The sequence below is a fragment of the Echinops telfairi genome, unplaced genomic scaffold (assembly GCF_000313985.2).
Source record: "Echinops telfairi isolate 266 unplaced genomic scaffold, ASM31398v2 ScPeMD7_7424;HRSCAF=8462, whole genome shotgun sequence".
Taxonomy (NCBI): domain Eukaryota; kingdom Metazoa; phylum Chordata; class Mammalia; order Afrosoricida; family Tenrecidae; genus Echinops; species Echinops telfairi.
The window spans coordinates 87319398-87332042 of record NW_022111324.1 but is presented as its reverse complement, the minus strand read 5'-3'; the positions used below and the strand labels follow the sequence as shown (position 1 = coordinate 87332042).

Below are 12645 nucleotides of genomic sequence, written 5' to 3'. Positions count from 1 at the left end.
GTTTAACAGAAAGAAAGAGAGTAAGCTTTAGGTTTAAAGGTAATAAGATTAACCATGGAAGGAGATGACCTGAAATAAAAGCACCATGTCAGTTTATTCTTTGACATTCCCCCAAGAAATTCATTAGAATCAAATTTGGGAGGGGAGATGTACACTGGTTTGTTCAAAAGTGAGAGGAGGATTGAGATATCAGACTCATTCTTGGACATATCAAATTTATGAAGAATGCAAATGGAAGTAGAAGATTTCAAAATAAGTCTTGTAAAATGATCTGTGTGCAAATATTTTGGAGAGTTTTAGGCAGTCTCAGGGGCATCACACCCCAGTTGGGTGATCACTACAGAGGCAAATCTTTCAGAAAGGAACACGTGAATGAGAAGGTCAAAGAAATGTAGAGGCTGTTGGATGAAGCGTATTTTATTTTTGAAAAGGAAAGATTGCTGGGAATGATCCATTAGAAATGCACATTAATATGAACTCCCAGAGAGGTGTTTGCAGAGGGCTGGGAAGCACAAGTTGGGAACCGGGCCCCGAGGACAGGAACCCCAAAATCAAATTCACTGCCATCCCATCAATGCTGCCTCAGAGTGACCCCCAGGGGTTTCTGAGACTGCAATTATTTACAAGAGTAGAAGCCCAGTTTTTTCCCACCACGGATAGTAGGGGCACATAATTTCTGGTAACAGTTTCACACGCCTCTTCCTCTATGACTTTGCATTAACTTTATCTTTTGATTTGTTTACTGTACATTTCTTCAACTACCATAATCCATACTGAAGGCTGAAATCCTTGATCTTCATCAACATACCTCAAAATCATTCTCACTTTCAGCAAGCAAGGGTATGTTATCTGCCTCTGGCAGGCTGTTAATAAGCCTTCCTCCTATCCTGATACCCCATTCTTCATATAATCTGGCTTCTCTAATGATTTTCTCAGCATACAGACTGGATAAGCATGGTGAGAAGACACACATCTTTCTTGATTTTAAATACCATGTAGTATTCCCTTGTTCTGTTTGTATAACTGCTTCTTGATCCTTCTACAAGTTCCTCATGAGCACAATGAAGTGTTCTGAAACCCCCATTCTTCTCAAGGCTATCCATAGTTTATAATGAGCCACACAGTTGAATGCCTTTACATAGTCAATAAAACACAACTACACATTTTTCTAGTGTTCTCTGCTTTCAGCCAAGATCCATTTGATGTCAGTAATGATATCCCTTGTTCCCCAACTTCTTTTGAATCTGGCCTGAACCTCTGGCAGCTCCCTGTCACATATTGTTCTAAATTTGAGCATTCTGTTGGGTCACATTTCTTTGTAATAGGTACAAATATGAATTGCTTCCAGTCAGGTGACCAGTTACTTGTTTTGCAAGTTTCCTGGCATAGATGAGGAAGAGCTTTCAGTGCTTCATCAGCCTGTTGAAACATTTCATTGGTATTCCATCAATTCTGGGAGCCTTTGTAAAAATTTATTATTAACTGGGAGTTAATACATATATCATTCCATAATTCAATCACGTCAAGCAGAATTGTGTAATTGCTACCACAATCAGTTTCCAAACATTGTTTTTCTTCCTGGATTCCTGGACATCATCTCCCTTTTACCTCCCCGACCCCTATCACTACTGTGCCCCCTCCCCCCGCTCCCCAAACCCTTATTCTACTTGCCGTCGCTGTAAGTTCATCAATCCTCAGTTTCATATACTGAAACACAGAAAAACATATAACACGACTTCATGAAGGTGACCTCCAATGATATAACCCCTCTGAGATACACTCTAATATGAAAAAATAAAACAGCATATCCATGACAGGTTTTCTGGAATAATACATATCTTAATACAGCATATAGGGCATATGTTTGTCTGTCTACCAACAGTTCAACAGTCTTGGTACAGCTGTCTTTGCTTCCTCAGACACCATGTATTTTCTGACATGTCTTCAGGTTACAAGTGTGTCTGCGGAAGAGTCCAGGTCATCCAGTGGAGTGTCCACATGGGATCTCACTGATGCAGCCTCTGGAGCATGCTGTGCACCTTGAAGATCCAGGATTCGGTGGCTCGGCGCTCCACAGCACCAAGCCTGAGTCCCCAGAACACACCCAGAAGACCAACTCAATGTGGCCTATACGGTGCATACCACCAAAGACACTACCCACCAAGGGTCCCCAAAGCATTTTCTGTCATTCTTCTCCCAAAATGGAGGTCAGTCCTCCTCTTTTCCTACCAGCAGACATGCATGTGTGTCCCCAGACGTGTTTGCTCCGTTTCCCTCTGGTGTGTTGTTTTCCCATCGTATCCTTCATCCCGGTGACAGGGCTGGCTACCTGTCTGGGGGACCTCATCATAGATTTACATTGGAGCCTTATGTTTGACCAATGCGTCCATTGCAGCTTGAATGTCTTCCTTTAGCACCATTGGCTCTTGTTCATATGCTACCTTCTGAAGTGGTTGAATGCCGACCAGTTCTTTTTGGTACAGTGACTCTGTGTACATTTTTCCATCTTCTTTGGATGCATCATTCACTATTTTTCCTCTAGAATCTTTCTATATTGCAATTCTAGGCTTGAATTTTTTCTTGAGTTTTTTCAGTTTAAGATACGTTGAGTGAGTTCTTCCCTGGAACTCTGGAACTTGGCTCTTAATTGTAAAGCACCCAAGGCAAATGGAAGAAATTATGAAGTCAAAGAACTGAATAGAAAATTTCAAAGGGCAGCTCAAGAAAACAAAACAAAATATTATAATGAAATGTGCAAAAACCTAGAGTTAGAAAACCAAAGTGGAAGATCATGTTTTGGAAGAAATAACATTATGAAAATGTGAATACTAAAAAAAATAATAAAAGAAAATAAATTTTAAAAAAGAAAATGTGAATACTAGCTAAAACAATCTATAAATATAATGCAATTCTGATCCAGATTCCAGCATCATTCTTTAAAGAGATGGAAAAACTAAGCACCCTTTTTCCATGGAAAAGAAAGGGTCCCAGGGTAAGGAAAAAACTATTAAGGCAGAAGAATAAAGTAAGATACCTCTCACTTTCTAACTTCAAAACACAGCCAAAGTATTCAAAACAACTTGGTAGTGGTACAGTGAGAGATCGATAGATCAATGGAACAGCGGGGAGATCCCAGAAATAAATCCATCCACCTACAGACAACTCATTTTTGACAAAGGGCCAAAATATATCAAAAGGGGAAGTTATCATCTCATTCATGAATGGTGCTGCCAAAATTGATTTTTATTAGCAGAAGAGTGAACGTGGACCCATAGCTCGCTCCATACAAAAGCAAACAAACAAACAAACTCAAGGTGGATTAAAGACCTAAACGTAAACAGAAAAGATCATCGTCGAAACGATAGGGACAAACTTAAGGGCTTTAATGCACAGCATAAACAGTACCAAATACAATGAAAAGCATAGCAGATGACAAAAATAGATGGTTAGGGCCACTTAAAATAAGATATTAAAAAAAGAAGATATTTAAAAATAAAATTAAATAAAATTAAAAAATAAAAACCAGAACCCACAGATAAAAAAAATTCTGGGCAGTGATATATTGGACAAAGGACTACTCTCTGAAGTCTATAGAAAAAGGTTAATTATCCAATTAAAAAATGGGCAGAGGTCATGCACAGACAGTCCATCAAAAAAGACTTCTAGTCAGACAAACATATTATGAAGTGCACGTGATCATTAGATTCAAAACATGAAAATCAAAACAATGATTTAGCTGTTCGAGATGAGGGACAGCTTGGGAACAGGGCGGGATGGGTTGCTGCCAGGGAGGGATGAGGAATGGGATGGGGAAGAAAAAGGACCACTCACATGGAAGGTTTAATAGGATTTGGGTGTTGATTTCATTTCATGAGATGGGCTGCGTAATTCTATAGTGTGTGTATTTGGTGTATACCCCAAATAAACAGTAAAGTACCCTCAGATACATGTACAGGTCGCTAGATTAGGGGGAAACGGGGATGTCCTCCCAAATGCCTCCCTAGCAGGGCCACAATAGAGGGGTTGGAAAAAAATCAGGCACAGGAGTTAGACACCTACGGGAAAATGCAACCTGGGCCACACACAATACTAGGCACCAGCCACGTAACTCCACACAGGTGCGCTTAAACTCGGCCAAGAACGTGAGGCAACACCCTCGACCACGACACACACACACACACACACACACACACACACACACACGATCACTACCAACGTACTTTCAGGGGACAAAACTCAAGACTTGAAGGACTGCCAGTGTCTCACAACTCTCTCACGAGAGTCAGTTGCACTGGGCCACTTGTACTGCTTTATATTTTAACTTTTCATTTCTTGTATTATATATCTATCTGTATATAATATAACAGTTCATTTCTTGTGTTATTTATCTATCTTTATAAAATTATTGGCAATCTGGTTTTGTCTCTCTAGAGAACCCTGTCTAACACAAACCACTTATTTTTCCATTAAGAAATCTTTAATCTTTTCAAAGTTTTCATAGTTTTTCCCCATAATGCAAGCATAAATAAATAAATAAATAATCTTTACAATTTCTACTAGTTAGTTATGTCCTAAATATACATCAGAGTATATTCCGGTTAATGCTCAGGGGTCCTAAATCCCACTTTAGTCTCCCATAAATAGATATTATGATCATTAGGTACTCATAATATTTACTCGTTAGAGACATGAAGCACAATTTGGGACACCTTGAGCATTTATTTGTCACCTAATTGTAATGGGAAATATTCAGGAATCAAGTCAAGCCACCTCAAATTATCTTTGAAGTGAAAACCAAACACACACACACACACACACACACACACACACACACACACACCCTCAAACCCACTGCCATTGAGTGATTCAGACTCATGGCAACTTTCTGTAAGGTTTCCTAGACTGTAAATATTTACAGAGGTAAACCACCTCATCTTTAAAATCCTCTGTGAAATGAAACAGGATGTAAATGTTCGAATGACCTTCATGGTTCTGTTTTCACAAAAGAAAAATTCAAAGAAACTGAAACACAAGATTTATTCTGAGCAATGTATAGGGAGGCCACCCTGATGCTAAGAAACAAAGCAAATCGCTCCAAGTATGCTAATTGCAATGAAGTTTATAAGTCTAAGAGGAGAAGTATACATCGACCAATAGCTAATATTAACATGAATTTTTCAGATCAATTGATAGATTCGGAGTGGTCTCTGGTCTAATTACTAAATCTTTTACTATTGCCTGCTCTGAAAGAACCAATAGATCCGAGAAACCACAAACAGTTCAGGAATTGTTACAGTACATATTTATTTCCGTGGGTGAGGAAAAAAACCCATAAACTCATATTAAGATATTTATTAAATTTCAGGGGCAGATAAATAAGCTAGGTAAATAGTGTGCTTTCTTACTTATAGAGAACAATTTTGCACGACTTTTTTCACATCTTTGGGCATAACAGAACGGGAATGCAGTAAGGAAAGAATACCTGAAAGAACACCAAAGACACATTGGCAATTGTAGGGTGGGAGAAAAGCCCCCACCTGCCCTCTAAGCCACTCCTCTAGTCCCTTTGTGATTTCCCTGCAGCTTGCTCAGGCAGCAGTGCCACCCCCGACCGCACGGGGACAGTGTAGGCACACTGAGCTCTGTGGTGGCGGCCCAGGGCCCCTCTTGGCCACGCCCCGAGGAGGCCCCGCCCGGTGGCCTCGTTCATTGGCTGCGGGGCGGGCGCTGCCATGTTGGCGGAAGCAGTGCCCTGTGGGCAGTGGAAATTGACCGTGGCTGCGGCCGCCGTGTCTGTGTGCAAGGCCTCCTGGTCTGTTTACCTCTTGTGTGTCTCGGTACTGAGAGGCAGCGGCCAGCGGGATGGAGAAGACGAGGATGAACCTCCCCAAGGGACCGGACACATTGTGCTTCGACAAGGATGAGTTTACGAAGGTGCGCGCCGGAGCTTCCCGTCCCTGAGCCGGGCCAGGCGTTAGGTTCTGGTGCTGTCTCACCCCCGGCGCTCTCCGGGTTTCCGCTGTCGCTGCTCACGCCCCCTCCCAGTACCTGCGGAGTGGGACCCCGGAACCTACCCTGTTGACGGGTCCTCGAAGGAGACCTTGTAGCACTTTGCAGTGAATCTCTTGGCTCACAGACGTGGCCTGGAGTAAAGCCTGCTGTGAAATCGTACAGATTGGGTGCAAAGGCTTCAAGGTTCCGGGCAAGGGGTTGTGAGATTAATTTAAAACCCTTGTTATTACCGGATCCTGTCTCTGTGCAGTGTCGTCAGATTGCCAGGGCCCCTGTCTGAATCTTGTGTGAGCACTGCCGTGTGCACATAGAAGCTCAGCAATTCTTAAACTCGATGCACATCTGCTAAGATCGAGTTGGCGGGGGTGTGGTGGGGGGCACTTAATCTAAAACTTAAGGAGCCCGGGTGGTGTAAAGTTTACGCGTTGGGCTATGATCCACAGTTCAAAAGCATCGGGGAAAGCTGGGGCTCTCTATTCCCGAGAGTTACCGTCTAGGAAACGTACAGGGGCATTTCTACCTTGACCTGTAGACTCCGCTATAAGTTGGCATAGACGCAATGACAGTAGTGAGTTCATCTAAACCAGCATTCACCTTAAACTTCTAGAACGAGACGGGATATACGCCCTAATTTTGTTGCAGTTCAACAAACAAAACCTTTTCCTATTCTAAAGTTGCTGTATATCTCTTTATAAAATGAACCTAAAGTTAGCCTGCAGATAATTGTAGGAAATACTTTTCAAGAAAATAAATGTGAATTGAAAATGTTTACTGAAAGAGTTATCAAGTACAGCCTTGAAAATGCCCAGGATTTGAATCAGAGGTAGAGGAATTTTGGCTACTTATTTGGTATATTCTTCTGAGTCTACACTTACTATTGACACCACTTAATAGCTACTTTTAGCGTTTAAAAGTTAAAAGTTTTGACTCATAGTAGATATCTAAAATTTTGAAAGACTGAATTTCTCTCTCAATTAATTTTCAAGTTAAAATGTATGCTTCTTTCACTCTCAAGGTAAATCATTCTCTCTGCTTTTTAATATTTGCATTCAAATCACAGCTCTGAAACTCTAGATTAAAAAAAACACAAAACTTTTTTTAGCTGGATCATTTTTAGTGTGGCCATATCATTTTTAATATGTGAGAACCATATAGACCTAGGAATAATGAACTGTCGCTTTGATCTTGCTAAACTGCCAGAGTGAAACATGTAACCAGAGTGGTTGTGCCCACAGGAGATTGTTAACTTCCTGGTTTAGGAATTTATTTCACCTCCTGGCTAAGTGCAACTCTGAAGTAAGGGAAGCATGAACTAAGGACACATGATTGGACCAAGGACACAAACAGATTAGGAACATTGTTCTGACTGCAGGAGCACAGAGTATCTTAACTTGTTTATCTTTATTTCATCAGACCTCCTGGGTTCTCAACACTGACATCTTTCGGCTCTACTCCCAGTTCCTTTGTTAATCTTAGGTGACCGAATATCTTCGGAAAATGAAGTTTCAGGAAGTAGAAATCATAAAATTTTACTTCCAAGAGAGAGGAGAGGGAGACAACTGGAGGAGTAGCAAAAATAACAGCAAGTCTGTGTTTTTTCTTGACAGTATTATAAAATTTATTTCTTGAATAAATGTTGAACTCGTGGCCCCTTGAAACACCGATTTTTACTTGTGATATTTCTTTGAAGTTAATAGTAGGAAGCTTAATATACATAGGTTGGTTTTGTTTTACTTTTTGCATTTAATATCAATTTTATTTTGAGCATTTACTTAACAAATTAATTGCATATTGAGGCTTGGGTCTTTTCTCTTTTTTTTCAAGTTCCCCAGAGCCAAGAACTCAAGTAAATTGAAAAGTAGGCGAAATGTGCCATAGATTATCATTAGTGTTAAATTGGGAGAAATAGGAGAGGGAAATAAGAAATCTGACATGGAGCAGATTAGGTACTCAAATATTAGTTAACTAGATGAATACATTTTCCAGTTAGAGATTTCCTTTGCCTTTTCAGAAATACACAAGTAGTCCTTAATGTGTGAGTTACAATGACCTACCTGTTAATGATCACTTTTTGGGGGTACATCTTACCATTAGTAATATGTACTAAATATTGTGATGTTAATGTGTTAATGCCATCATCCTCGGATGTTCACTTACAGGTGTCCAAAATATAGGATACATCAAGATAGCATAATGATAGGCAATAATAATGGGTGGGGGGGTTAGATATCCTACTTTTCAGAACCAATTTAGCAACAGTCACCGTAACAAACCCTGTCATAAGCTTGGGACTGCCTGTAATGTCAAACAGGTATAATATTAAACAAAGGAGCTAGATGTGAACTTTAATTAGTCATTAGAATATAAATTCTTTAGAAATTGTTATTTCAGCCTATTTTAAGATAGTCTCTTCATAGATGGTAGACAGAACTCTTGAGCATACATTCTGTTTCTCAAGCTTGAATTATTGGGTAACCAGATAAAGATTTTTATTTAGGGACATGACCTTAGCATCCCTGTGCAGTGGGGATACCCAGTATCACAGCCGGGACTAGATTTGAAGGCAGGGGCTGGAGGGTACAGTTCTAGGGTTGTCCGTCATCTCCCACTGTTCCCTAGGGCAGTAACATTCTTTCTTATGTTTCCTCATGGCTAGCTCCTTTGTCAGTGCTTTTTCTGATTAGCTGTGTTAACGTACCTCTCCTCCACTTGCTTCACAGTGCCCTTTGAATTTTCTTTCTGGCACTTATCATCATTCATTAATATCATGCTTATGTATTGTGCCATTTTTGCAGTAGAATATTTGCTCCTTGATAACAGAGTTGTCTTTCTTTTTGATATCTATATCCCCAGTACTTAGAGCAGTACTTGAGGCACATAATAATTATATCTTATTATTGAATATACCAGGGCATTTTTTCATCTTGATAGCCCTTTAATCTTTGGAAATGGTTTGAAACACATTCACATATATTTACATCCACTTAGATCATATTAATATCATATTACTTCCAACCCTTATTTTATTCAGTTTAGCACTTGATGCTCTATTGTATAAACTTCTGTCTCAGTGAGATAGTACACGTTTCAAGGAGGCAGATCATATCTTAAACATTGTGTTCCTTCTTTGAAATATTTCCCATTATTCCCAAATATTTTCTATCATCTTCCATACATGTGGATGTTAGACACTGAATTAGGAAGACTGGAAAAGAACAACTGCATTAGAATTGTGTGCTAGAGAAGAATATTGAAAGTACCATGGACTGTTAAAAGGACAAACAAATCTGTCTCGGTAGAAGGTGCCACCAAAGGGCTCCTTAGAGGCAAGATTGATGAAGACGTCAATGTACCGTGGCCGTATTGTCAGGAGAGACCAGTCCCTAGAGAAAGACATCATACCATACTTGGTCTAGTGGAGGGGCAGTGAAGGAGGAAAGCCCTCAAGGAGATGGACTGACACAGTGGCTGCAACAGTGGGCTCAGGCCTAGAAGCAATTGTGAGGGTGGATGGCACAGGACTGTGCAGTGTTTTGTTCTGTTGTGCAGAAGGTCACTGTGGGCCAGAACTGGCTAGATGATAACTAACAAGTCTACCTATCTGTGACTACGGGAGATTCTTCCATTTGTGTAGGTCTCTCTTGGTTTCTTGTAATAGTGTTCTTTGGTTTTCTTTGTGTTGGTCTTTTGTTTCTTTGGCTGGGCACATTCTAAGTATTTCTTTTTTGGTAGCTATTATAAATAGTATTGTTTTCTTGATGTATTTTTCAGAGCTCTCGTTGCTGCTATACAGGAATCCAGTTGATTTCTTCCTATTAATCTTGTATTCTGCTACTTTACCAAATCTCTCAATTGCTTCTAGCAATCTTTGTGGAGTTTTGAGGGCTTTCTGTATATAAAATCATACCAACTGCAAAGAGTGAGAGTGTCATTTATTTTTAATGAATTTTTATTAACCCTCTCAAAATATATTTTCCCATGGTTTTCTCAAATGTTTTAGTCTATTCAGGTATTGTGGAAATAGATTCCCTGAGGAAAAGGTGAGAGAGCAGTGATAGAAAAGCCAGGAGAGATGTGTAAGCAAATATTCAGCTCAGAAGAAGAGGATTTCTGTGTGTGTGTGCGTGTGTGCGTGTGTGTGTGTGTGTGTGTGTGTATGTGTAGTATTTCCATTTCCACACACACACATATACAATGATGCCTCACTTCGGTTGTCGAACAGCTCCACGCTCTGACTTCCACTTCTCGAACAGCAGAGTTCAAAGACATTTGCTTATTGTTCTTAACTTTGCTTGATAGTAAAACCAAAAATCCAACTTGAAAAAAACTTGTACAGTCTGAGAATGAGTCACTCATGGCGTGTCAACACTTCAGTCTAAATGCTGCTCTTTCTCAGACAATATAGTGCTTTGTTAGTGCGCTAAAACGTCATTGTGATTTTTTTGCATAAAATATCATAACCATGGCTCCAAAGCAAGTTAGTGATACCAGCAGTAAAGCTAGAGGAAAACTGAGAACCACGATAGAATTAAAGAAATCATTGCAGCATTTGAAACATCACCACCACTTGTCTGATTTGGTGGCCAAACAACATGGCTAAGTCTCAACATCATCAACATCTTTGGGGGGGGGCGTAAATGTGATTAAAGCAGCAAATGTAGTGAAAAGGGTGAATTGTTAACCATGAAGCAGAGAACATAGATCATCAAAGAGGTTGAAGAGTTAATGTGAGTTTGGGTAAATCAGAAACAACTCGATTGGTGATAGTGTATCTGAAATAGTGACATGGGAGAAGATCTGAAACAGTAACATGGGAGACGGCGAAAAGCCTCTATAGTGATTCAGAGTCCTTTTGGGCCTCGACACCAGTTGCTTGGTTTTCCATTATTTCTTACTGGAACAATGCATCCAGTTCTTTTCTGTGTTTTTTCTTTTTTAACACTTGAGTTTAACAACTGAGGTATCACATATATAGAAGAAGTAGAATTAAAGAAGAAAAGATGTGCTTATGACTTGGCAGCCATGTTCCCTGAGTCTCCATCCTTTTTTACTTTCCTGATAATGCCCTTTGGTACGCAAGAGTCTTTAATTTTTACTAAGTCTAACTTAAAAACATTTTTTGTTTCTGTTGACTTGTGCTTTTGCTGTCATATTTTTCAAGAAACTGCTGCCAGATCCAAGACCATGCAGATTTTTGCCTGTTTCCTTCTAAGAGTTTTATAGTTTTAATTCTTACAGTTAAGTGTTTGACCCATTATGAGTTCGTTTTTATAAGTGGTGTGGAAATAGGAGTCTACACAGCGCTGCAGGGGACACAGTGCAGGAATTGTGCCTGGTCTGACACCCGCCGCACCCCTCTCCCCCACTCCCCGCACTCCCTAGGGCGAAACATGAAGGAATCGCAACAGAGCAGCAAGGGTAGCAAAGCAACGAAGTTCCCAAGGAATCCCAAAATTAGACTTCAGACTCAGGGCTTGGCACCTCACCAGACTCGATCAGAAAACTTACATAAGGGTCAGCAGACAGACCTAGAACTATTTATAACCCCGCCCCCTTCTTTTTATTTATTTGTTTCATGTCTATAGAAGATAGGCAAGATAAACAACCCTGAGGAGTAAACAATGGGGCCAATAGTTTTGGGGAGACAGGAGAAGTTGGGTTGTGGGGGGGAAAGAGAGGGGAGAGCCAAGGACAAGGGAACAAGAAGAGATCTAAAATCAATGGCGTAGAATGCCTGCTGAGAGGAATTACTGAGAGCCAAATGAAGGTCTAACATGATAGTGGGAGAGAGGAAAGTAAAAGGTAATTGAGGATAGAACTAGCAGGCAAGAGACATAGAGGTTTAAATACAGGTGTGTGCATATGTAAATATATTAGTATATAATTATAGGAGCATAGTCCTGTGTATATATATTTATATGTTAAGTATTAGGGATGCGAATGAGTGGGGTCAGAGTAGAGACCCAAAGCCCATCTGAAGAGAAGTGGACGTCCCCTCACAGAAAGGTCACATGAAAGGCATGAGTCAGCCAGGGTCAGCATAGCACCGAGGAAACACACATTCTTTAATGCTTCCCCCCGCCCCCCTCCCACTATCATGACCCCAGTTCTACCTTACAAACCCAGCTAGACTGGGGCATGTCTGTACCCTGGTGCAGGTAAGAGCTGGATACCATGACAGGGGAAAGTGGGAGGAGAAAGGGAACTAATAGCAAGGATCGACTTACAACACCCTCCACCTCCCCCACCCCCGACAAGAGAAACATAGGTGACGGGTGACAGCAGATAGTATAAGATAAGAAAACAATATAGTTTATCCAGGGTTTAAGGGTGGAGGGTAAGAGAGTAGGGGAGGGAGGGGTAAAAAGAGCTGATACCACTGGTTCAGTTAGAAAGAAAGTGTTTTGAAAATGATGATGGCAACATATATACAAATGTGCTTTATACATTTGGTGTATGGATTGTTATAAGAGCTGTAAGAGCCCCAATAAAATAATTTATTGTTTTAAAAAAAAAAGAAAATAGGGGTTCAGATTCATTCTTCACATGTAGAAATCCAGTTGTCCTAGAATCATTTGTTGAACAGACCATTCTTTCCCAATTGAGTAGTCTTAGCACATTTATTAAACGTTG

General features: G+C 40.3%; 1 protein-coding gene across 1 annotated transcript in view; it reads left to right on the top strand.

Annotated features, from left to right (window-relative positions):
• The first annotated feature begins 5773 nt into the window (after positions 1-5773).
• The window catches only part of COG2 (component of oligomeric golgi complex 2), a 70604-nt gene continuing 63732 nt past the window's right edge, over positions 5774-12645 (top strand). Inside the window, exon 1 of the mRNA XM_045298210.1 lies at positions 5774-5934. Within this exon, the coding sequence (XP_045154145.1) occupies positions 5863-5934 (72 nt within the window). The 5' untranslated portion in view covers positions 5774-5862. The remainder of the gene's footprint in view (positions 5935-12645) is intronic.